Source organism: Abramis brama (assembly GCF_963993115.1).
Source record: "Abramis brama genome assembly, chromosome: 5".
Classification (NCBI taxonomy): domain Eukaryota; kingdom Metazoa; phylum Chordata; class Actinopteri; order Cypriniformes; family Leuciscidae; genus Abramis; species Abramis brama.
In genome coordinates, this window is record NC_139967.1 from 24,303,611 (window position 1) to 24,328,646 (window position 25,036).

At 37.7% G+C, this 25,036-nt stretch overlaps 1 protein-coding gene across 3 annotated transcripts; it reads left to right on the forward strand.

The window, feature by feature from the left end:
- Positions 1-789: 789 nt before the first annotated feature.
- Positions 790-25,033, forward strand: myo1ca (myosin Ic, paralog a). Of its 3 annotated transcripts, none has more exons than XM_084115564.1 (32): positions 790-924; positions 10,457-10,615; positions 11,229-11,344; positions 11,974-12,172; positions 12,252-12,332; positions 12,596-12,778; positions 13,012-13,110; positions 13,202-13,315; positions 14,114-14,185; positions 14,324-14,443; positions 14,627-14,709; positions 14,897-15,002; positions 15,805-15,885; positions 15,981-16,072; positions 16,187-16,281; positions 16,369-16,415; positions 16,488-16,568; positions 16,651-16,756; positions 16,853-16,970; positions 17,052-17,165; positions 18,055-18,131; positions 18,278-18,346; positions 18,433-18,517; positions 18,633-18,792; positions 19,434-19,517; positions 19,602-19,695; positions 19,784-19,842; positions 20,917-21,052; positions 21,289-21,359; positions 21,452-21,549; positions 23,439-23,538; positions 23,771-25,033. In XM_084115564.1, exons 2-32 carry the CDS (start codon positions 10,490-10,492, stop codon positions 23,789-23,791), a joined length of 3,087 nt encoding a protein of 1,028 aa, XP_083971690.1. In that variant the 5' UTR covers positions 790-924; positions 10,457-10,489; the 3' UTR covers positions 23,792-25,033. The 3 variants fall into 3 exon arrangements, with proteins under 3 accessions (XP_083971690.1, XP_083971688.1, XP_083971689.1); XM_084115562.1 differs by lacking the exon at positions 790-924 and adding an exon at positions 6,250-6,588; XM_084115563.1 differs by lacking the exon at positions 790-924 and adding an exon at positions 6,250-6,588 and having other exon boundaries at positions 19,784-19,836.
- The last annotated feature ends 3 nt before the right edge of the window (positions 25,034-25,036 follow it).

The window sequence follows — 25,036 nt, forward strand, 5'->3', positions numbered from 1 at the left end:
TTATGAGGTTCCTGATGTCATTCAACAACTGATATCCATTGCGATTCCCGTTTTACAGCTTTAAAAGATCTTCAAATTAACTTTGAATATTATCACTTGATTCTATTAAGAATAGGTGCAAGTTGATGAGGCTACCATAAACTAAAATTAGAACATAAAATGTAAAAAGAGGGCTTACTCCTGTCTAGTAGTTATAGAAGCCATATAACACACACACACACACACACACACACACACACACACACACAGGATCTGAAGGGGTTAAAACACTGCGCTGCAAAATCCAGCCACAGGCAGCAGGGGGCGCTAGACTCTTTCTCCACACTATGAGACTTCCCAAATGAATTTTTTAGTTTTGCTGTCCTCGATATATAGCCTATTATCTACTGCAGTAAGAAGTGCATTACTCAATATGTGTATTTTCATTTCTACAATTTTTATAAACCATTGCTCTCTGAACATTAACGGAACGTTTGAGTCCTTAAAATGTTCTGGGGCGCCAGAGGGGCTGGACCGAAAATGGAAAACCATCTGAGAAAACAATTTTGTGGGGTGTGTTCGCGACCATCGGCATTTTCCCATTGTTTTAACAGCTCACATGCGGGACAGGAATTCCACAACGGCTCCCGCCCACGGTGTCATTAGTCGTGTTCGTAGTAGGCTAGCATATTGAAATGGCTCATTTACAAGGTTATTTGTTTCTGCTTGTCTTCTATCCCCTTTCATCTATTTAGTCAGTTATGTGCTCGAGCCACAGGTGGGCTGTGCTGTCTACACCTGTCTGGAATGACATGTGATGCCCGTGAAGCATCACTGAAGCGAAGCGGACCGTGCGCGCGCCCTCTCTGCATAGCGCGAGCGTGACCTTTGGGAAACTTGACTTGAGGCTGCTGTGCTATTGAATCCAGTTGGGAACTCTTACAGGTAAGACAAATGCCTACTAATTTTAGATTTTTCTTTTGAGTGCTCGCTGAATTTGATTAATTCTACCATTTTTTAACAAAACTTAGTAGCGTGTAGTTTGGTGGCTGTCAGTTTAACGTCTCTCACTGTGCCTGCGGCCCGTTAGTTTATTTCTAAGAGTCTTGTGGCAAAAGTTATTAGGAATAAAAAGTAATTAGGCTACACCTCGATTGAATTAGGTTAGATTATGTTTCACCAACACTTTGCATGCTCAAATGCCTCTTGTTTCATTCAAGAAATGTTAGGCTACTTGTGAATAAATAAATAAAAATCCTAATATTTTAAACTGTAATGCGTTTCTTCGCCTTCAGGCATTTGTATGTCCTAGGGATTGATTCTGATTGAAACATTTTTTTTGTTATTGTGAATATTACATTTAAACTGTCGTGCAAACTTTTTATTATTTATTTTGCTTTAACCCTTTAGTGAAATAATCATAAACTGTTTCGATATTTATAATTTTATTTATATATAGCCTATTTTCAAACATTGACTATCCCACAGTTTTGGCAGGATTTCCAACAAAATGAACAATTTTACATACATATTCTTAGTTTTTTCTCAAAATAATGTAGGTATTTTAATTTTTTTTTTTTTTTTTTACCAAGGATGCAACAGTATTAGTGAAGAAAATGCATTTAGGATACATAACATGCTATTTGAAATGTGGTGATAATTGTCTAACAATTCACAAACATGTTTGAAGAAACACCCATATGACTATTCATACCCTCCCACCTCATTTCAGAACAAACGAATGTTCATAGTGATCTATAAAGTATGATCATTTACATGTTAATGTACACACAATTTACATCGCTTCAAGCAATAATGTACCCCATTACCTCTAGTGAACTGTTACAAAACTGTCTACTAGATCTCAGTGTTTCAAAGTGTGACCTCTGTTGCATTATTATGTGTTTGCAGCCTAAACTAAGCTTCAGTGATTACATTACACATATGTGTCCTTGTCTCAGTTTCAATCTACTTCTCTCATATTTCTTTTCCCCATCATAACTGGTCTAATGATTTTTAAATTAAAATCCAAATTATTCTTATAGCATTGACTATCGTGACAATGGAAACGGTAGGTATGCCAATGGTGTGTGACACTTTTTCAGTTGTTTTATGATTTGTATCCTGGTAACTGCATAAGGCATCTCTGAATGGGAGTTTTCATCAAAATTTCAAAACTAGAACTAATTCCAAATGTTTTAAATATTCTAAGTGTGATACAAGGGATTGCATAGTTTGTTGAGCAAGTTCACAGTATTTGCCTAATAACAAAAGCAGAACCCTATCAACTTCTTCAGAGTCAAATATATAAGTCAAACTAATGTGTGCACTTTGAAATGTAATATGAATATTGCATTCGAACATGGGAAGTAGGCTATTATTAACAATGTCATTCTTTTATTGTCAGAGAAAGCAGGTTTCTCCATCAACATGTGCAGTTTAATGGAATGTAGCACTTTTGCAACTCTTGCAACAGAGTATTTCTGCATTGCTCTGTTCAAAGCCTATGATATTACCAGGGGTCATGTCTTCATTCCCAAATAATAGAAGTCTCATGTTGAGACAGAGTGGAATGCATTGTAATTGGCTCCATGAAGCAGTCAAAGCAGGGAGCATTTGTAAAAAAGCATTAATACTTATCCATGCGTGATGGGTCAAGTAGAAGAAGAAATTAAATATTGTTCTCTTGCTTTAGAGAAATTCTTCTTGCAATCATGATCAGCCGTAGTGATTTGATAAATTACATTATTTAGAGCAAGGAATTTGTTAAGGTGTTTCTGGGATTGAAGCTGTTCGAAACAAACTCTACAAAGACTTGATCAAGAATCCAACAGCTCAACAGTGTAGTTCACCCAAATTAAAATTATGTCATAATTTACTCACCCTCATGTTGTTCCAAACCTATACAACTTTCTTGTGGATCTCAGAGATGTCTCAGTGAGGGTTTGTTTTGTCCATACAAAACAACAATCTTTTGGACCCCATTGACTTTCATTATTTGGACAAAAACAGTTGAAGCATTCTTTGAAATATCTTCTTTTGTGTCATGCAGGTTTGGAACGACATGAGGTGAACTATTCCTAGAGCATGTAGTATCTTTAAATAGCAAGGGGACTAAAATAATATACTGGCAATTATTAAATAAAGTCATGTGCCTCTAAGAACATCCACAAAAACTGCAATTTCTTGAAAAAACAAATCTACTCAAGTTGACTATTTCCATTACAGCATTTCTTCTGTTTGGTCTTGTGTTTAGTTCAAATAAAGACAGATCCCAACCTTTGCCTTTATTTTGTTTAGCCTGTATTTCTGTAATCCGTACAGTGAATCGAAAATAGATACAAAGATGCCTTGTCTGCTCAGAGATGCTTTCAGTTAAAAGTGTGATGAACACTTAAATAAGTTCTAGAAGATTTTTGTGTGTGTTTTATGTGTGTCAGCGTGTTGAGGTCTGTTTTTCAAGTGATCAGTGATGTGATGATTCAGGTGGTCAGTACAGGATGTTTGTGCATGTGTACATGTTTGCTTTTAAGTGAAAGACACAATTATGTAGAGAGGGGAAATGCCAAACCATGCTGAAGCAAAAACAAGACAGCAGTTCTGAAGTGAACCTACAGTGCACACACAAACTGTTTGTTTATGTGTGAGTTTGAAAGGGCATTGCATGAGCCTGAAGGGGGTTGGCATGAGTTTGTCTTTATCATGTGTTCATCACCAGATTAATTATGTACTAGATGTGTGTGGGCGTGTTTATGTGTGTTTGTTGTCTGCTTCCATGGTTACCATGTCCATCACTGCTCCATGTTTTCTATGTCTGATGCGATGAATAATTCATTTAGCTCTTCAGATGGCAATATGCATGATCAGCTCATTGATATCCATGAGTAGGTTTGCATTTAAATTTGAATAAGACATTATGAAAGTGCATACCCTCTGCATACTTATTATAAATGGCACGCTGGATTGATTAAAATCTGATCTTCCTGTTTCCCTCCTGCTTTCCACAAGCCTATAAACATAATGAATGAGATTGTAGGCTACATCAGGCCTCCTCTACAAGCCAAGTGTTTCCAATTGTATGATGGTTTGGCTAAACGCAGGCAGTCAGCAAGTCTGAATGATTTTCAAAATAGACAAAAGGAGAACAGAGGGAGAATTCTTGAAACCTGATCTTGTTTTATTCCCCATGTTTTTAAGCAATGTTACACTTGCAGTCTCACTCTAGTACTGAACATCAGCATGGCTTTAATTTGGCCACTGGTAATCACAGCTGTACCTATACTTCTGCATGTACAACAACTGTGTGATGAAAGTGTGATATCAATTAAACATCAAAGAAAATAAATCATATTGAGTCATTTACAGACAGAATTTGCCCAGCTAGGTCATGTTTTTCTTTGCTAGTGGATTACACAATTGCTTCCGCTTTTGGCCTCAATGGCCATCGCAACTTCCAGTGCAGAACAATGCATGGAATTTTCTCAAAAATTAAGCATAAAATTAAAGTAACACATTGTTTATATTATATATATAAAATATAAACAATGTGTCACTCTAATTTTAAGCTTAATTTTAAAGCATATATATCTATAATATTATATATATATATATATATATATATATACTAAGATTCTAGCGTTACTATGTAGGCAGTAGGTCTGCATAGAGTCCATTAAAAAACGAATTATCAGTCTTTGCATGTTGCTTAGAATAGAACACAGTTGTGAATGGAGTACAGCAATTCCCTACCCTGGAAATCCAGAGTTCTCGCGAGAGCACAAGTTGAATTTGCTCAGCGAGTTTACTCTGGCGTCCAGTAATGATGCCCATTAAATATGCCCTTGTATCCGAGCTGCACCAATCACATCGGGTTATCTGATATAGGCGGGCCAGAGGCGAGCTAAACAGATGACGACAGACTGTGTCGTCGAAGTCATTAGTAAACATTGCAAGATGACGATGGATGAACACCAGTTGTTTGAAACGGCTTCTGCCGCTACAATGAACGAGTTCGACTTGGCTTTTTATCTAAAAGAGGAACAGAAGACGGCGCTCAAACGTTTTTGCTGTTTTGCCGACCGGATACGGCAAGAATCTACCAATTAGCTCCGCTGGTAGCCAAGCGTATGGGGCTTGTTGTGATTAGTCGTAGTGTTATCCATTTGCGTGCAGTGAGATTTTCAAATGCATGCTTGGTGCCGCCCCTCGAGCTGGCCGCTTTTCATTTCATTAGTCTTCATTAATCTTTCAGATTTAGGTCTGGATTTCCAGGCTAGCAATTCCCCTTCCCTTCTAAAAATGTTCTTTGAGTACTCTTTAATCCACTTTAGGTTCCCCCTTCCTGTTCTCTACCCGCTCTGAACCTGGAGTGTGAGAAAACACAGAGAAAACTCTGCAGATACTTGCACTAAAAACACTGAAAAGTCCCAGTGCTGTTGTAGTCTATATCAGCACTCTGTGAGCACTGCTTGTCCAATGTAACTGGTAAAAAATGAGCTTTTGAAAGGCTTTGTTGTGTTTGCATTGTTTCTGTGCTTCATCTGTTTGTCATTTTAAGAGAGAGAGAGAAAACAGGCAAAAAAATAGAGACAAATAGTCTTTTGCTGACGAATGATATTTGTGCAACTGACAGCTATTCAGTGATCATTTGTTACGAATGTGCCTGAGCGTGTGAGGAAAAAGAGGGAGGGACTGAAGGGGGAAAGAGCAAAAGGGAGGGTAGAGAAAAAAAATGTTTTGAGGTTGAATATGTGACGTTTCTTTTGTTCATTTTAATAGCCTATAGTCAGGTTTTCGTGTTGTGTCAGCAATCAGAGGTTAGACTATTTCTCATGACTCTCTGTCACTGTTTATTTGCTTCATACGAGCACGAGTTAGTTTGTGCAAAAGTTAAATGGGAAACCCTTTTTCTCTTCCCTTCCTTAGTAAGGGATGACTCAGCCCTGCTTTTTTTTCTGTGTGCAAAGGGAAAGAGAAGGATGGCAGATGGTGGAAATAGAAACTAAGAGATCCTACTGAAAATAGGAAAAAGTGAGGGAGAGTCTGACATGGATTGACTTACAAAGTAATGCAAGAAAGTCTGATAACAGGAAAGAGAGAGAGAGAATGAGTGTTAGAGAGTTAGAGAGTTAGAGGGTAAGATAGTGAGAGCGAGAGAGAGAGAGAGAGAGAGAGAGAATTTTGTTTGTGAAGTTTTTAAAGTGGTCTTTTGACTAATCATCTGTGGGTGGGGCTTTGGGTGTGGGAGATTGTCATCAAAGTTTCCCCTTCATCGACTTCTAGAGCAACAGAGAAGAGAACGAATTCATTTGTTTTAGTTAGAGAGCGAGGAGAAGAGAGCTCTATTACTGTGCAAGTGTAGCAGATGGACCGTGAGCATGTATGAAAATGGATGTGCGTGTGCTTCAGTATATGACAGGGTAGATTTTGGAGTGTCACATGACGAACCAAGAGGAACTACCTGCATATGTGATAAGATGCACACACAGACTTGTCAGACACACCCCGAAGATTATTAGTGCATAAACACCAGGAGTGAGGGATTCCCTTAAAGATCAAGAGAGAGAGACAGAGAGAGAAAGAGGAAGAAGGATGAAGTACCGCCGCAGGGTAAGACTTCTTGTTTTAATTACATCTGTCTATGTGGGTGTGTTGTGTAGGTCTCTATTCCTGTGTTCAAACAGTGATGAAAGATGAAAACCAATGTCGCACTTGGTATTTTCGGTGTATATAAGTGGTGGATTACAAACATATTTTTCTGATTGTTTGAGTGAGTGCAGAGAATTTGTTGTTGATTTGCCACTCCTTTATGTCATGCATAGCTATGGTGACACATATCTTTCCTACGAGGCCAGTCTGCCTATCTTATTGTCCTAGCTAGAGATCACTCATATGGGCTGCAGAGCATAAAACGGCCCTTATATGGAAGAGCTGGAGACATATAAACTCAAAAGCCCAGTGAAACGGCTCAGTGCCAGATTATACAGCAAAGCTGTAGTACACCTCCCTCAGGGAGTACTGTACCCACATTCTCAGCTGTAGGAATGGTGTCCACAGGCTGCTGCTTTTGAAATATAATCTAGAGCACTCAAACTTAATCAGAATTCTTTGTTGGATAGACAATGTGTGACACAAACATAGGAACTTGTGATTTGAGTCACACAAGCAACATGAGAGTTTTGCATCCTGTGCTTCCGTTTTGTTGCAGATGTTAAAGGGGTCTAAAATGTTTTGTGATCCAGTCACTCAAACTTTCTTTGGAGGCAGTCGAATATGCATGTGGCCATATTGTATTTGTAGTGTAATGCTAATCTGTCCTGATGCATCCTAAGCAGCAGCTAAGGACCATCTACTCAATCAATCAACATTTTTTGATTTTTATACATTTTTGTAATGTTTATTAATATGACCACTGTAAAAAAAAAAAAGTTACACTCAACTTATGAAAAAAAATGTTGTATAAACTTAATTAAAACTGGTCTGTACTTTCACCAAACATAATATAATAAATTCTATAAACTCAAAATAATGTTTTTTACTTCTGGAAGGTCAGCAAGCTTGCATTTTAAGTTAAGATGAGCATTAACTTTACATAAATATGTAGAACTTTTTTTTTTGCCAGCCTAACTTGTGTATCAAAGAGTTACTTTCTACACCATTACAAGTTGTTAAACTCAATGAAATGGAAGAAACTTCACTGAAGAGAAAATAATCACTTAAACATAACTTTTAAAACAAAATATAATCAAAAACACTACATAGAGCTAAAACATCTATCAATTCTGAATATCAAATATTGATCTTATAAGCTTTGACCAAAACCATAAGTTTTCAAGTGCCTCACCACCAAACATGACATTGTAGGTTCTTGCTGTGTAGTGTTTAGTATTTTACATGGTTCATAATAAATGGCATAAAAGTTAGCTTTAAAATAGCATTTGTCTGATAGAAAATGGAAGTTTGAATTTTTACATTAATTGATACTCTATTGTAGAAAGTGATGGATGCAGTCATGAATTTAGAGACCCTCCCCTTGATGAAACGGGTGTAAACAGTACACAGTGTGTCTTGGCTGACCTCTTGTGATTCGATCACCGGGACGGATGTTAATACCAGGTGTAAACAGGCTCAGATCCACAAGGAGCTTGTGATTGTGAGCTTGGCCCTCCCTTCCAGACCTCCCACTCCCTTTTTTTTCTGCAACTAAGCTGGAGCTGAGCCTGGGTGTAAACGGGGCCTGAGATAAATAGAATGGCAAAAGAGATCCTGAAACTGCATGTAGCATACACTTTGTTTGTGGTCATTCGTTTTTATCTGCTGCTCAGCTGTGTGTTGCCATCTTCAGTTGGTTCCTTAATATTGCTCGATTAAAAAGTTGCTTTCTCTAATAATCACTGCCACCCATCAGCTCTGCATCTTTGAGCAGACCTGCTCAATACATTCCTCCAGCTGAATAGTTTGTGGTTTCTGCCTACTTGAAGTCTTTGTTGTGATATCTATGCTGTTTTTTAGAGAGGTCCTAGAAGAAATCCTTTATTCAGGCAAAATCTGAGATCCTGTACCCCTGAGCTGTTTGAGCAATCCTCACTTTTGTCTCAGCAACAGCTTGCATTGAGCCCCTTTTTAGTCATGCAGCCTTAAACTCCAGCAGCTTGGAATCTGTATTTTTTTATCTATTGCAACATTTCTTTCATGTCGAACATGCATATCAGTATTTTGTCCATGTTTATCGATGGTATTCAGTTGACTAGTTCTGGGTGCCTATAGAGGGCGCAGCAGGATAAGAAATTTTTGAAGTCCACTTTTACGCTCCGTTTCCAACAGTTAAAATAACAAATAAATGCATACTCCGAGCGCACTCCACAAGATATGTTTGAATATACCATCTGGATTCTCAAAATTGATCGGGTGAATGGCCGTTTTAAACAGCCTATTGTACACGTAAGTTAATCTGCATTCTAAACTAATGCAAGTAGGGCTAGCTGCATTCTGCGGTGGACATCCAACTCCGTCCACATCCAAGTGTGACGTCAGAAGCCGGAAACCCGATTTGTTGTATGTAGGTTTCCGATCGAAAGGGTTTTTTAGGTGTAAAGGTAGGTTTTGAGGGGTTTTTGGTGCAATCTGTTATAAAAAAAAAAGAAAGAATTAGGTGTGAGGGTTGATGCTGCCTTCATGTGCTATCAGAAATTTCCTACTTCCCAGTTCTGAAGTTGTGATTACAAGCTCATCGCATTCAAATTTTGACTTGAGAGGGCGTTAATGTCCAATTTTCTACCTATAGGAAACTAGTATTTACGATAATTCCGATAGCACATGAGGGAGGCATAAGTCTTCTCTATGCTTCTTCCTGTTTCAATGTTAATGAGGAAGCACAATTTTTGGAACAGAGAAATCATGAGGGACACAATGAGGAGAGGAATTCATTTTAGAGACAGATATCATTATCTGCTGGAGCTTGTTTTTGAGTGTGTACAGTAGGCTATGTTTGCATCCCAGTGTGAAGTGTACATAAGAACACAAAAAACAAACACACACAAGACTACGAGAACAATGGTTTAAGAATGGCAAAAGGAAAGATTTAAAAAGTGCAGGTGTCTTAAGAGGTGTAGGTCTAAATCTGGTGAGTCGTTAAAATCTTGTTAGGCATTTTAGGCGACCCTTATCACCAATTCATTGGAAAAGAATCTGTGGAACAACAGTGGAGCAGAGCCAAGGAAAGTGAACATCCACTCACACTCCCAGCAGGTTATTGTTCTTGCATGAGCTTCCACAGGTGACCTTCCTGCCTCTCTCGCAAACACACACACACAAACACACTCTCTCTTTCCTCACTCCAAAGACACACTTCCTCAAACACTTAAAGTCTTGTCCGATTTTCCACTGGATTCACATGCAGAGGTACCAGTACTAACTCTGAAAAACAGACAACTGTGTTTGTGTGTCATGAACCAATGCCAAATAGTTTCATGGCACCCTTACTTAGGGAATTTGTACTTGCATGAATGTGTGTGATTTGTCTTTTGTTGAGTGTTGTGCTTATTTCTGACATTTGCTGTGTATATCTGTGGTTTTTACTTATAAACAGGTCCATAGGGAATCTCCACACTTTTTTTGTGCATTTTTGCACTGATTTTGTAGGAAAATCTGCAGAATTCTGTGAAATTGGTTAAAATATAAAAATAAAATGTGTAGTACTAGATTCTTAGTTCAAAAACACAAGGGGCGGGGATGTGTACAATTTTGTGATTGACGTACATTCCGATTCTGCGGAAATCTGTGGAACTTTCTTCTAAATTTTTGTGGCCGCAGATTCCAAGTGGGCCCGGTTAAAAGTCTATATATACATACTCTCAGTTCCTGTACTGTGACTCTGCCATGTGTAAGTGTTTGTATCAGTGTTCTTTGTGTGTTTTTTCACTCTCTCTCTCTCTCTCTCTCTCTCTCTCTCTCTCGCTCTCTCTCTCTCTCTCTCTAGGCAGTTGATGTAGAGGGGGGTGTACGGTTAGTGATGGAGAGCACTCTTTCTGCAAGAGATCGGGTCGGTGTCCAGGACTTCCTGCTCTTGGAGAACTACAACAGCGAAGCTGCTTTCATTGAAAACCTGCGCCGACGGTACAGAGAGGGCCTCATTTATGTAAGACATACACAAGCACCAGCTTAACTACACTTACACGGAATATGCTAAATATGACAATGTACATAGTATAGTATAATTATATTATATATTATATTATAATAATGCTATTTAAAAGTTTATGGTCAGTAATATTTTTTTTAGATGTATTTATTTATTCAGCAATGACACATCTAATTCAAATAAATGATGTTCTCATTAACTTTTTATTCATCAAAAAATCCTAAAAAAAAACGTGTGATGGTTTTCAAAAAAGAAATTAAGCATCAAAGCTGTTTTCAGCATTGATAATATGTTCAACATTGATCACAACATATTAGGATGATTTATGAAAGATCATGTGACACTGAAGACTTGAGTAATGATGCTGAAAATTCACATTTGCGATCACTGGAATAAATTACATTTTAAAATATAAAATTCAAATAGAAAACAGTTATTTTGTTACAGTATTTCACAATATTACGTATTTTTGATAAAATAAATGCAGACTTGGTGAGCAAAAGAGACTCGTTTTTAAAACTTTAATCTTACTGAACATTTGAACAGTGGTTTTCTGCTTTCATCCACCTTTCTTTTTCTCTTTCTGCTTCTTTGTCTCTCTCTTTATAAGACGTACATTGGGTCAGTGCTGGTGTCAGTGAATCCTTACAGAGAGTTGGAGATTTACTCCAAACAGAATATGGAGCGCCACAGAGGAGTCAATTTCTATGAGATCTCACCTCACATGTGAGTGTTAAGTGTGTGTGTTTGTGTGTCATGGCCATGAGAATCCCTGAGAACATTCCGCCAATTCTCTTAGTATGACTCACTTTCCTGGAGATTCCGGAGACTGGAGCATACATACAACTTTCCACTTCCACACACATTCACACGCACACACACCCACAGACTCATTATAAAAAGCGTAAAAAACTTCCCCACACCCATGCTATTCCAAGCTGTTTGATATATTTAGAGGTTGCCAGTTATCGGAAATTTTAAAAGATCACTTTTTTTAGTCCATATCTGTTAGCTTTGAGGCTAATGCTAATGTACTCCTAAAAATTCACTTTTTTTCACTCAGATTAAAGCAATTAGCAATTCATGGTTCATGGCTGTAACTAAAGCCTACTGGCTATTTAAAGAAAGGGAATTCAATGATGTGTCCCACATATATTTTCAGTGTCAACAGAAAATGTCAATACAATAAAGAAAACAAAGTCTGCTCGTCAAACAATTTTATGGTGTTTACAAGCATTACGTTTTTACACACATGAATAATAGGTTATGGCTTTGAAACACGTAATTCTTAACTGTAACTGCTTTTATTAGGCTATCTGTGATTAAACAGTCTTTATCTGTCTGTGTGACTTCAGTTTTGCCCTGGCGGATAATTCATACCGTGCACTGCGAACTGAGAGAAGAGATCAGTGTATTCTCATTTCGGGAGAGAGTGGCGCTGGAAAGACTGAGGCCTCCAAAAAAATACTTCAGTACTACACACACATCTGTCCCACTCGCAACAACACACACACTATCCGAGAGAGACTGTTGCAGTCCAACCCAGTACTGGAGGTAAGCACACACAAACACTGTAAGGATCCTCTGTGGTCTACACAGCATACTAAATGTCAGTCTCACTCTGTCACAACAGGCTTTTGGGAATGCTAAAACTCTCCGGAATGACAACTCGAGCCGTTTTGGGAAATACATGGACATTCAGTTTGACTATAAGGTAAATGAAACCCATTTCTACCTTAAAGACCACAACCGTTTGCTGAAATCCAGCCCAAATCTACTGTCTTATTTTGGATGCATGTGTTTTGAAACTACTTTGACTACACTTTGGCTACGTTCACACTTGTGAAAGATAGATATATTTAATATTTCAGCAGATATTTGTGCATTTTCAGATTATTGTCATAGGCTTATACACAAAACAAAGTTATTCCTCCTTTGTGCACCATTATAAAAAAATCTGTTTCTGTCTCTTTTCAGGGCGCTCCAATCGGAGGTCACATTCTGAATTACCTGTTAGAGAAATCCCGTGTGGCCCATCAGACCCATGGTGAGAGAAACTTCCACATCTTCTATCAGCTGCTGGAGGGTGGAGAGGACCCACTTTTGAAGAGACTTGGTTTGGAGAAAACCAACCCACAACATTATCATTATCTAGTTAAGGTGTGTTTATGCTAAATGTGTGTATATACTGTATGTCAATGAAAGAGAGCAGATTTGTTTACCGTTATCAAGCCCATGGCCATTTTTTGCATGTTTGTGGTGTGTTTGTTTTTTGTATGTGACAGATACTCACTCACTTTCTCTCTCTCTCTCTCTCTCTCTCTCTCTCTCTCTCTCTCTCTCTCTCTCTCTCTCTCTCTCTCTCTCTCTCTCTCTCTCTCTCTCTCTGTCAGGGTAACTGTCCACGGGTGAGCTCTATCAGTGATAAGAACAGTTGGAAAGTTGTGAGAAACGCTCTCACCATCATTGGCTTTCATGAGGAGGAGATACAGGTGAACGGAGCACCACACACACACCCTTTGGACATTAAAGATCTTCTGTCACAGTCAGGACACACACTCACAAAGTCCTTCTCCTCTGAAGGAGCTGATGGAGATTGTGGCCTGTGTTTTACATCTGGGTAACATACAATTTGGTGAGGATGAGGAGGGAGAAACACACATTACCACTGAACCACAACTGCAATATCTGTCCCAGGTGAGCTCTGAGTACTTATACTTGAAGTGAGTTAATGTCCTGTCTCAAGTGATATCTCGATATCTGTCTGAACTTTACACCTGTTTCTGGGGAATTAGATACCAGTCTCATTAAAGTCACTTGTCTCAGGTTGGTTGTGTGCTATTGTGTGAAGAACAGTGTCCTGGGGTTGTTGGGATGTATACTTTTAAAAGCTTAAATGCGATTTAGGTCTCCATTTCAGATACAGATGTCAGGTTAATTAGGGGAGACCTGGACCAGTAAAAAGTTTTTCCCATTATAACTCACAGACTACTGCAAGTTTATATGTGCCAAAACTACTGTACCAGTAATAGAATTAACATAAAGTACTGCTAAATGTAATTAGAAAGACCAGATTATGACATGGTTGTTGGAGGTAATTGTAAAACCTGAAAAATAAATAATATAAATCCACAGTATTTGCAATAAGAGTATGCTTCAAAGTTCTAATAATAATGTTTTAATGCATAATATAATAATTAAAAAACGGATTAATATTCATAATGCATTTTAAAGATACGATTTTTCAATTCAGTCATACAAGTAGTATTACAATTCCTCACAGACAATAACATTTCGAATGGCAGCTGTACCAGCTTGAGTGACAGCGTCTGACTGAAACCTTGAGATAAAATAGGTATCAGTTTGAATTCAAAGGCAATATGAAAATTCCCCCTTGTCTCTCCTACTCAGGTTTGCTCAAGCTTGTTATGTGCTTGATATCCTACAAACATAGAAAAAAAATAAGGCACATTCCCTGTGTTTTTGTATCAACAGCTGCTGGGTGTGGATGGGTCAGTCCTGAAAGAAGCTCTTACTCACAAGAAAATTGTTGCCAAAGGGGAGGAGGTAATATCACAATATCTCTGTCTGTTCTGTCTCTCTTTCAGCTTTCAAAATACTTGATCTTTGATAATCTCCACATGCATTTGGTCCATTAGTAGATGCCGTGTGTACACAGTTGCTTTTGTGTGTGTTTGATTTCAGATGATTAGTCCCTTGAGTTTAGAACAGGCGCTTTCTGCTCGGGACTCAATGGCTAAAGCCATATATGGTCGTGCCTTTACCTGGCTTGTCCAGAAGTTAAACCAGTCACTGGCCTTTAAGGTGTGTTCTTCCTTTCTGTTGATGAGGACTGTCCTTGCTTTACTTTAGTGGGCTTATTTGTCTGAATGTCATCTTGCATGTACTGGATATGAACTGGAGCTTAGTGTGCTTTTTTGTTTTGATGTGTTCTCTAGTGGAGTGATTTTGAAGTTGTTGTTTTTTTGTTTTTTGTTTTTTTTACAGGATGAAGTCTACTACTCCAGTAAATGTTCTTCTATTATTGGTTTGCTGGACATATATGGATTTGAGGTCTTTCAACACAACAGGTGTATTTCCCATTTTTTGACTTTTAGAACTTTGCTGAAGAACTTATAAAATAGAAAAAGGAAAAAGATCTTTTTTTTATAGTTTTATGCATCATTCAAAACATATCACATAAGAAAATGTGAAAAGAAATGAGAGTGAAAGAAAGAAAGAATTAATCAGGACATTCATCTCTTTTTCTCTCTGTAGTTTTGAGCAGTTCTGCATCAATTACTGTAATGAAAAACTGCAGCAGCTGTTTATTGAGCTCACACTGAAAAGTGAACAGGAGGAGTACGAGGCAGAGGGGGTCGTGGTGAGTGTGATGGAGGAAATATTTCTAACATTTCTATTAATAACTTACTTTTATTAATTAAGCAAGCGCATGGGGTGTCTTCTGTTATGGGCAGCTAACTCCTTTGTTTAGATTTATGTTCTATATTGTCAGTTGTATATTATTATTATTATTATTATCAATCCTGCAAAATGTCCAAGTAATTTCTCTAAATGAATAGAATGTTTTATTTCTGTAAACGTGAAACAAAACTATACACTACATTTCAAATATTTGGTGTCAGTAAGACTTTTTGAAAGAAATTAATACTTTTCTTCAGCAAGGATAAATAAAATTGTTCAAAAGTGACATTTATAATGTTATCATTTTTTTATTTTTTTTTATTTATACAAAGGACTCTCCTAAAATATTAATTAATTATTAGAATGATTTCTGAAGGATCACTCAATGATGGTGAGATCAGATATCTGTGTGCATCATACAGGAGGCTCTCAGACTCCTTGTGCATACAAAATCTCACTGGATTATTACAATTAATGGCAAAATAAATGTTTGGAAATGTAAACTGATATTTCCTACTGACACACTACAGCAAAATATATAAATAACTGGCTTAAAAACATTTTTTTTTGTGTAAAAATACTAAAGTGGCTAAGACTTTTGCACAGTACTGTATATTCAAATTGTAATAATATTTCACAATATAGTTGCTTTTAGTGCATTTTGATCAAATAAATGCAGCTTTTCTCAGCATAACGGACTGCTTTTACATTTCACTTTTATTATATTTGGGTAAAAATGACATTCCTTGTGTTCTGGCCAGTGGGAGCGAGTGGAATATTTCAACAATAAAATCATCTGTGACCTGGTGGAGGAGAAACATAAAGGCATCATCGCCATTCTGGTCCGTCTATGCGTTTACCTTTGGAATATTCACTTTTTCTGTTCATCCAAGTTGGGGTGAAATGAACTAAGTTGAATCTAATGTATTGTAATAAGGATGAGGAGTGCCTAAGGCGAGGAGATGCCAGTGACATCACCTTCCTGGAGAAGCTGGAGGACACACTTGGAGGCCATGCTCATTTTGTCACGTAGGACCACTAGCATGCTTTGTGTTTCCATTGTTGGAGCAGCATGACATGAGTGATGTTTAAGATGTTTCTTGGTTGTTGTCTGGTATCTGATTGGTCCGTTTCATTTTCTAGTCATAAAATGGCCAATGGGAAGGTCCGCAAGGCAATTGGGTGGGAGGAATTTAGACTGGTTCATTATGCTGGAGAGGTCAACTACAACGTCAACGGTGAGGAGAAAACATCCATTCAATCCATCTATCCATCCACAGTTATTTTTTCTGGTGTCATGATTGTATCCCCCCTCCTTTTTTCAGGGTTTCTGGACAAAAATAATGACCTGCTATACAGACACCTGAAGGAGGTAAAGTGCATTTACAGTAGGTTGATGTTATGACTGAAAACGTGTATTTAAACCCACTGTATCTCATTGCAGGTGCTGTGTCAATCGGGAAATCATATTGTGAATCAGTGTTTCCATGCAGATGAGTTGATGGATCAGAGAAGACCAGAGTCGGTTAGATGAACACAAATGCAAACACACAGAGACACATACTGTGCATAAACTTGATAAGAAATTAAGTCTTGTCTCTGCTCAGGCTGCCACACAGTTCAAGCTCAGTTTGGCTAAACTGATGGAGATTCTGATGTCTAAGGAACCATCGTATGTCCGCTGTATAAAACCCAATGATGCCAAACAGCCTAGTGAGACCAATGATTATGCTTATATTTCCGTTTTGATATTATTGTCATTGTGTGTGCTGTTTTCCATCCTTCGTCTGCTATCCCCTGTTTCTTCAGGTAGGTTTGATGAGGTTTTGGTCAGGCATCAGGTGAAGTATTTGGGGTTGATGGAGAATCTGAGAGTAAGGAGAGCTGGATTTGCCTACAGACGAAACTACGAGGCATTCTTAGAGAGGTCAGTCTCTCAGAAACACTGATTTTCTTACAACCAAATGGCCACGTCCCTTTACTTTGTTTTGTACTGTTTCTTGAACAGGTATAAGTCTCTGTGTCCAGACACCTGGCCAAACTGGCATGGGAAACTCCCAGAGGGGGTCGATACTCTGGTCAAACACCTCAACTACAAACCTGAAGAATACAAACTGGGCAGGTGAGAGGCGAGAAAAGAACAGACATACACGCTACCGTTTGGGGTCAGTGAAAGAAGTCTCTTATTCACACCAAGGCCGAATTTGTTTGTTCAAAAACACAGTAAAACAGTAATATTGGTAAATATTATTACAATTAAAAAGATAAATAATGAAAAATATAAAAAATAAAAAATTTTGTGGATAGTGTGATGTAGCCTGACTACGTCAGACTTCGTACTTCCGCTCAATTTCATTTCGCTTCTGTACTCAGTCTGAGACAGCGTAATAGCTTTCCGTTTTCCTCCGGCCTGAAAACAGCCGGCCAATCAACGAACAGAGGGCGGGCTGAGAGCCGTGATGACGTAGACACTGATTGTACCGTGGATGCGTAGATTTACTTCACATAATCTGCAAAAGTCGTTCACAGCCATGTTCACTCCGGTATTTCGCTCGATGGTTTAGTTTTCGCATCATACATGTGTTTACAGTGGAAGTTAGATGCGGCTGAGCATGCGCATAACACACGCCATAACCAAACGTTATGTGATTGGCTTACGGGTAACCAATGATTTTAAACTTCAGACAAGCACCCCCCCCCCCGCGAGAAAGAAAACGCTTTTCAATTATGCCATGCCAGACTCTGTCTACAAAGCAAAGCGAAGTAGCAGAGTTTGATATTACCAGGCTAAGTGTGATGGATTTTATTTTTTTCAGGATTTAATTAATAGAATTTAGAACTTAGAAGAACAGCATTTATTTGAAATATAAATCTTTTGTAATCAATTTAAAATAAAAAAAACTACAGAGGGGCTGGAGGTTTTCCTTTTCTGGCTCTGGGCCAGCAGTGTAAGAGCTGGGGTGATTAATAATTAATATACAAAAATTGATCTTAGTTTGCTTTCCATTTAGGTCCAAAATCTTTATCCGCTTCCCAAGGACCCTGTTTGTGACTGAGGATGCACTTCAGGCTCAGAAACAAACCATCGGTAAGACTGCTGATAATGATGTTCCTTTACTGTAAGCGCCTATTTGTAAAATTGTGATCAGTTGCTTTTTTTAAACCTCTTTTTTGATAAGTGTTATTATTTATATATTTTTTAAAAGTACAATAAAAAACGGCATTGTTTTTTAGCCGTCACTCTGCAGACATCTTGGCGGGGCTACAGGGAGCGAGCCAAGTACCAACGGATCCGACATGCAGGTAACCTTGACAAATAGACTGGGCACAGACAGACAGGATATCAAGGGAAGGCAACAGCCAATCTGTTTGTCTGTTTCATCTTGCAGTAATTGTTATCCAGTCATGGTGGAGAGGGGTCAAAGGCCGCAGGAAAGCCAGGCATCGTAGACAAGCAGCTGACACTATACGCAAGTATGAGAGTATTTGTATTATGTGAATGAATGACTTGCATTGATTTTGTCACTGATTTTTCTTTTCTCGTTAATCCATCACAATGTTTTCTTGTTTGTCTTTCTGCACTCCACAGGTTTGTCAAAGGCTTCATCCTGCGCAATGAGCCCCGTTGCCCTGAAAATGAGTACTTCCTGGATCATGTGCGATTCTCCTTCTTGATGAAAGTGAAACGGAATCTGCCAAAAAGTGTTCTTGACAAGAGCTGGCCAAGACCCCCGCCCTCACTAACTGAGGTATGATAAAGCTATGATAGGTATTATAATAATTGTAACCAATGAGCTTTGTTTGATCAGACCAACTGGAGAATGAAGAAATCTGTGTTTTGAGGATGTACAGTCATGACTACACTACTGTTCAAAATTACGTTTTACTTTATTTAGGAAGGCCGTATTAAATAGATAAAAAGTGACGGTAAAGGCATTTATAATGTTATAAAAAGTTATAAAAAGTTTCCATTTCAAATAAATGCTGTTCTTTTCATCAACTTTCTAATCATCATTCATTTTGAAAAATGTATGATGGCAGCACAACTGTACATCTCTTACCAACATTATAATAATAGGAAATGTTGTTTGAGCAGAAAATCAGAATATTAGAATGATTTATGAAGGATCATGTGACTTTGAAGACTGGAGTAATGACTGCTGAAAATTCAGCTTTGCCATCACAGAAATAAATTACATTTTAAAATATATATAAAATAGAAAAGTTATTTTAAATTGTAGTAATATTTCACAATAGTGTTACGGTATTTTTTACTGAATAAGTGCCGCCTTGGTGAGCATAAGGGATTTCTCTTTAAAAACATAAAAAAATCTTTCAGACCCCAAACTTTTGAATGGTAGTGTATGTAAAACTTTGTTTTCCCCTGCAGACGTCTGAGCACCTGCACAGAATATGCATACGAAACCTGGTCAATGACTATTGCAGGAGAATCCAGCCAGAGTGGAAGAAGCAGGTACAGCATTCATGCAAGAGCAAATCTGCACACAAACACACACATACATGGATAAACATAACTCTCTTTTCTCGCTGTCTGCAGTTGGAACAGAAGGTTGTAGCCAGTGCGATCTTTAGTGGTCAGAAGGACTGCTACCCTCGAAGTGTTCCCAAACTCTTTGTAGCCACCAGGCTAGGTAATATTTACACACAAGAAAAAACATCTACAGTTTTTTTCTGTATGCCAAAATACAGACACTCAGTGACACATTTTTCTTACCACAGAGACTGAAGATATCAATCTCAAAGTGCTGCAAACTCTTGGGAATGACAACAAGGTGAAGGTAAATGTGTTTTTATGCTTTTGTGTGGGGAAAAAATGTAGAATGTTTGTGCGTATTTCATATAAATGTATTATGCAGTGACTATTAAAACATAGCAAAGTATAGCGAAGTTCACCCACTGGGGAATTTTTGGATGCTTCTTTGTTTGGTAATTGGGTTCCATTGTAGTATTCATGATGGGTCCAAGTCCATGATGAATAGGTTGAGTTGAAGTTTGTATATCCATTTCAAATGTTACAATATTTGAAATAAACTGATGAAAAATACAATATAAACTGCAAAGCAATTTTAAACTGTAAATGAAAAGAGGACAACTTAAAAAGACCAAATAAAATAAGATAAAGAAGTTTTAAAGACTTTGTGCTCCTATTGAACACCTGTGGCTTTGTCCTGTTGTTTCCCCTGTAGAGGGCGCACACAGACTCCAGAAAACAAACATTAGACAATGGCTGCGTCCGAAATCGCATACTGAGTAGGTACTTAATTTCATCAAGTACTTACTTAGCGAGCGCTAAAAGAGCACATACTATATAGCCTGAATGCGTGTATTATGAATGCGATCCAGACATTCATCCGCCATGTTGACGGTATCCTCTGACCTACAACGTAATAACAAGCGCAACAACTTAAAAGGTATGAGCGACATGTGCACTAACACCTGATTGCATCAGTAACTCGACAACCCTACTAAACCACTGAACTTGTTTGATCTCCGCAGCCGCCACCACCAGTGTGTCCTTGAGCAAGGCACTTGACTCCAGGTTACTCCAGGGGGATTGTATTCAATGCAACGTGCAATGCATATTCGGACATACTATTCATTCACCTGCTGCTTTTTGCCTGCTATATAGTAGGGAATTATGCAGTTTTGAACGCAGCCAATGTGAACAAAAATTTATAAATGGCTCCCACTGAACAGACTTACAACAAAATGATCAGTATTTATTAAAAGGAGCCAGTCAATATAATAAAATTAATATTGAAAATAAAATGAATCTAATACTTATGTTTTTTCTTGTTGTTGATATTGGAGGGGTTGAGGATCTTACCGTATATTCTCCTCTTCTTTTTCAGTATGGTATAGCCGTCACTAAGTACGATCGGCATGGTTTTCGTGCACGTGTGCGTCAGCTGCTGTTGACCGCTTCATCTGCTGTGCTGGTCCAGGAAGCAAAAATCAAACAACGTATCGAATACGGCACATTGCTGGGTAATGTTACTGTAATACATCTCTCTCTATTGTTGCCTAACAATACTGTATGACAACCAGGCTTATTAAAGTTGCATACTCCTGTTTTTCACCGTATCTAATTATTGGGTAATCATACTCTTCCCTAGTACTCAACCCATAATTTCTCATCAGTGTCAAACTACCAGCACACCATTAACCTCACACTGGGTAACACTTTGTAATTCTATACAATATTACTTTGTTTTATTTTGTAGGTATCTCTGTCAGTTCCCTCAGTGACGGATTCTTTGTTTTGCATATTCCCACCACTGACAGTAAGCAGAAGGTGAGAGAAGTCCTATCATGCTCTGTGATTGTCTTGGTTGTGCAGTTGGAGCTCTGTTGTTTCACTTTGACTTTTGGCCTTCTGTCCTCTAGGGTGACTTGGTGCTGCAATGCGATCATGTGATTGAGACAGTCACCAAGCTGGCCATCATGGCAGACAAGATACACAATGTCAACATCAGCCAGGACAGGTGTGTGTGTGTGTGTGTGTCCATCCGTCCATCTGTCCGTCTGTCCGCACATTGGCAAATCAGCACATTGGCAATCATAGATGAAATTTGTTGGTGGTGTCTATGTGCTCTAGGGAGGCAAGGGCACCATCCCACAGGGGCACACAGCTTACTTCACTGTCAATGTGGAATTTACTTGATTTGTTAAAAGCTGCATTAATCTATGGGTTTTCAATCCACAGCAAAAATCTGATTCAACAAGCCTTGAGCTGATGATTTTTTTCAAATGAACTATCGTTCAAATTTTTTTTTGTCTGTAAGATTTCCTTTTTTGAAATAAATTTTTAAAAAAAATTCGGCAAAATGACAGTTAAGAATGTATAATGTTACAAAACATTTTAAATAAATGCTGTTATTTTGGATTTCTTTTTGTCAAAGAATTCTGAAAAAATAATTTCATGGTTTCCACAAAAATATTAAGCATATTTCAATATTGGTAATAATTATAATAACAATAAATGTTTCTTGAACAGCAAATCAGCATATTAGCATGATTTCTGAAGGATCATGTGACACTGAAGTCTAGAGTTAGTTAATGATGCTGAAAATTCAGATTTACCATCACAAAGATCAGAGATACAGTAGTTCAGGGCCCTTGAGGTCAACTTTGCCCTACAAAGGCAAAAGACCTTAAGTCACTATAGTGTGGAACTGAGAAAAATGACTTTAAAGATTTTTAGTTGTCCCGTCAAATTAATTATAGGTAGGACACTGGAAATCTGGCAAATAGATGTTTTAGTAATGGAAATTATATACATAAAAAAATCTTGAGCTCAAACTTGACTTTTGACCACTATTTTAAAGTTACTGTATACTCTGCCTTTGTATTGTCAGCAAAAAGTGAGAAGTCATGCCAAGGCAAAAGGCAGTAACTTCCACATTATTAATATTTGGTTGCTGATCACCATTAACAAAATCATTATAGTAACACCTGTATAAAATCTATTGATCATGGCATTTATTTTGTATGATTTACAATTATTTATAGCCATCTACTTATTGCTATCCTGTGCTTTGGTTGCATTCTGATGGCATTATTAATACATTTGACATGACAAAATACCTCCATAGATAGGCCTATATAAGTCCAGCGTTGGCTCGACTGCGTTTAGGGCAGGGCTGAAGGCGCCAGCGAAGTTTTGGCACTCTGTCAGCTAGATGCATGAGTGTTTCAACCAGGTCCAGTACCCGAACTGAGTGAGACGGGGCTTTAATTCTTGGTTGTATTCATCTGATACGGCAATGTGTAACGTTTTTCTGTCACCTCTGCATAATCCTTCGTGATCGATATCGCACGTTTGTCGACGGCGGGTTCAGACTAAGTGTTCTGACCGCAGGACAAAGCTCTGAGGACATCGGAAGTTAGAGGGACTGATGGCAGCTGTACAAAGTACACAGGTCTTGAATGTCCCAAAAATATAAATAACTCATTTTCAACCAAAAACGAAGTTACGGTCCTTTGCCTTTGCATGGCAGAACTTTCCTGTGGAGTTTAGCTCCAATCTTGATCAAACTCACCTGCCTATAACTTTCTAGGAACCCTGAAGACCTTGATTAGCTTGTTCAGTTGTGTTTGATCAGGGTTGGAGCAAAACTCTGGTCCTCAAGATCCACTTTCCTGTAGAGTTGAGAAGCCCTGCACTACTATATCTTTGATAAAATAAATGCAACCTTGGTGAGCTTAAAAGACTTCTTTCAAAAACATGACAGACCTAAAACTTTTGAACAGTAGTGTATACATTTTTTATCTTTGTTTCGTCATTGTTGTTATTGTATTTAAGTTTAGTTTATAGCAAGTATATGTATATGCACATTTACACTTTTCCAACTGAGTATGCTTTACTCTCCAGTATCAGGTTTGCCATAGCAAAGGGAAAGGAGGGAGTTATAGACTTCACTAGTGGATCAGACCTGCGAGTGGTCAAGACCAAGAATGGACACCTGTCTGTGGTGAGAGACACAGACACACACGCACACACACACACACACACACACACACACACAGTTTGAAGGGTATAGAGACAACAAAGTTTATAAGAGATTGCTTTAAAAAAAGAAAGAAAAAAAAGAAAGATGATCGTATTTCAGGAGGAGAGTTCAGAGAGGTGAACATGAGATGTTTTATTTAGCAAAGTGTGATTTGTTTAACATGCTGTTTGCATAAATGCTTTTTCTTTTCTAGACCACCCAACGAATCTCATGAACAGCCAATGACAGCTGACCAGCAGTGGGCAGATCATTTCACAGCAGTGCTTTTGCCAATCACTACACAGAGCCAGACTACACTTTTTAAAAAAATAAATAATTTTAGTCTCACTCCAAAAGCACATATTAGCAAGTGTATATTAAACGGGATTTTTAATCACTTTTTTGAATACTGAATTTAGATAACATTTAATTACGATTTTGTGGGTTAATTGATGACTTAATTTTATAATTTCTCTCATCTAATCAATCAAATGAATCTTTGCTATTTCAATTATGTTAGTAATTCAAGCTTTACTAAAAAGATATACTACAGATATGTATATAAGATATATATAATAGTATTTTTTGAGAATTCTCATTAACTACATAATCTTTTCAAATGTAATAAAATAACACAGTCATTTACAAATAACACTACTACCTACCTATCAGCAGAGACAGTATATAACTCAATTATTGTTAAATCATTTGAAAAAAATATTTAATGCAATGGCTTATGGGTAACATGTTATCTTTAGTTTGCTCTATTATCTTTTCTAACACTTCAGACAGATGCCAAAAACCCCCGGCTTTTTCAGCCAGTGTCACAACAGTGTCATTAGGTTGCACCAGTATTACTTCACATACCATATGTTGTATGGAAAAAAAATTGTCACATAAATACACATGCATTAGAAGTGCTTCACAGTCATTTTATTCAGTACACATGATTGCACAAAACATGTTTCACTTTTGCACTTATTTATGAAAAATAAATATTGTATGAAAAACGATTTGGCACACATTTCACATAAATAAAATAAATAACTTAATAAATAAGACAAGGTGGAAAGTACAGGGGAATGACAAAGAAAAGCGGATGTAAAATTAATCTCTTTCTGACCTTTGAGTTGCTGGTTATCAGTGAAGGAGGGAAGTGGGGTGTTTGGGGAATTTTGATTTTCTAGATTGCTGACAATCCTTTTTTGTTTCAGTCTAATATAAACAAAACATGTACTGTTTGTTTAAAGTGCTTGTTTAAATTATGCTAGCATTGTGTTAATGCAAATAACACAATAATTGTATAATCTAAAAATACTTGCTTGTCAAATGATACTGCTTAGGCAATCTCATGATAACCTACACTATAGCTGCCTGTTCATGTACTCCCCTGACTTATCACATACATGGAAATACTCATTAAATATAAAATACTGAAATTTTGATTTAAAAAATAAATTTTCACACATTAATACAACTA

Excerpts from the sequence above, each read along its gene's own strand:
- myo1ca (XM_084115562.1), top strand. Across the intron at positions 19,518-19,601 it reads AGCCAGAGTGGAAGAAGCAG|TTGGAACAGAAGGTTGTAGC; the intron begins GTACAGCATTCA and ends CGCTGTCTGCAG. Across the intron at positions 21,360-21,451 it reads CCACTGACAGTAAGCAGAAG|GGTGACTTGGTGCTGCAATG; the intron begins GTGAGAGAAGTC and ends TCTGTCCTCTAG.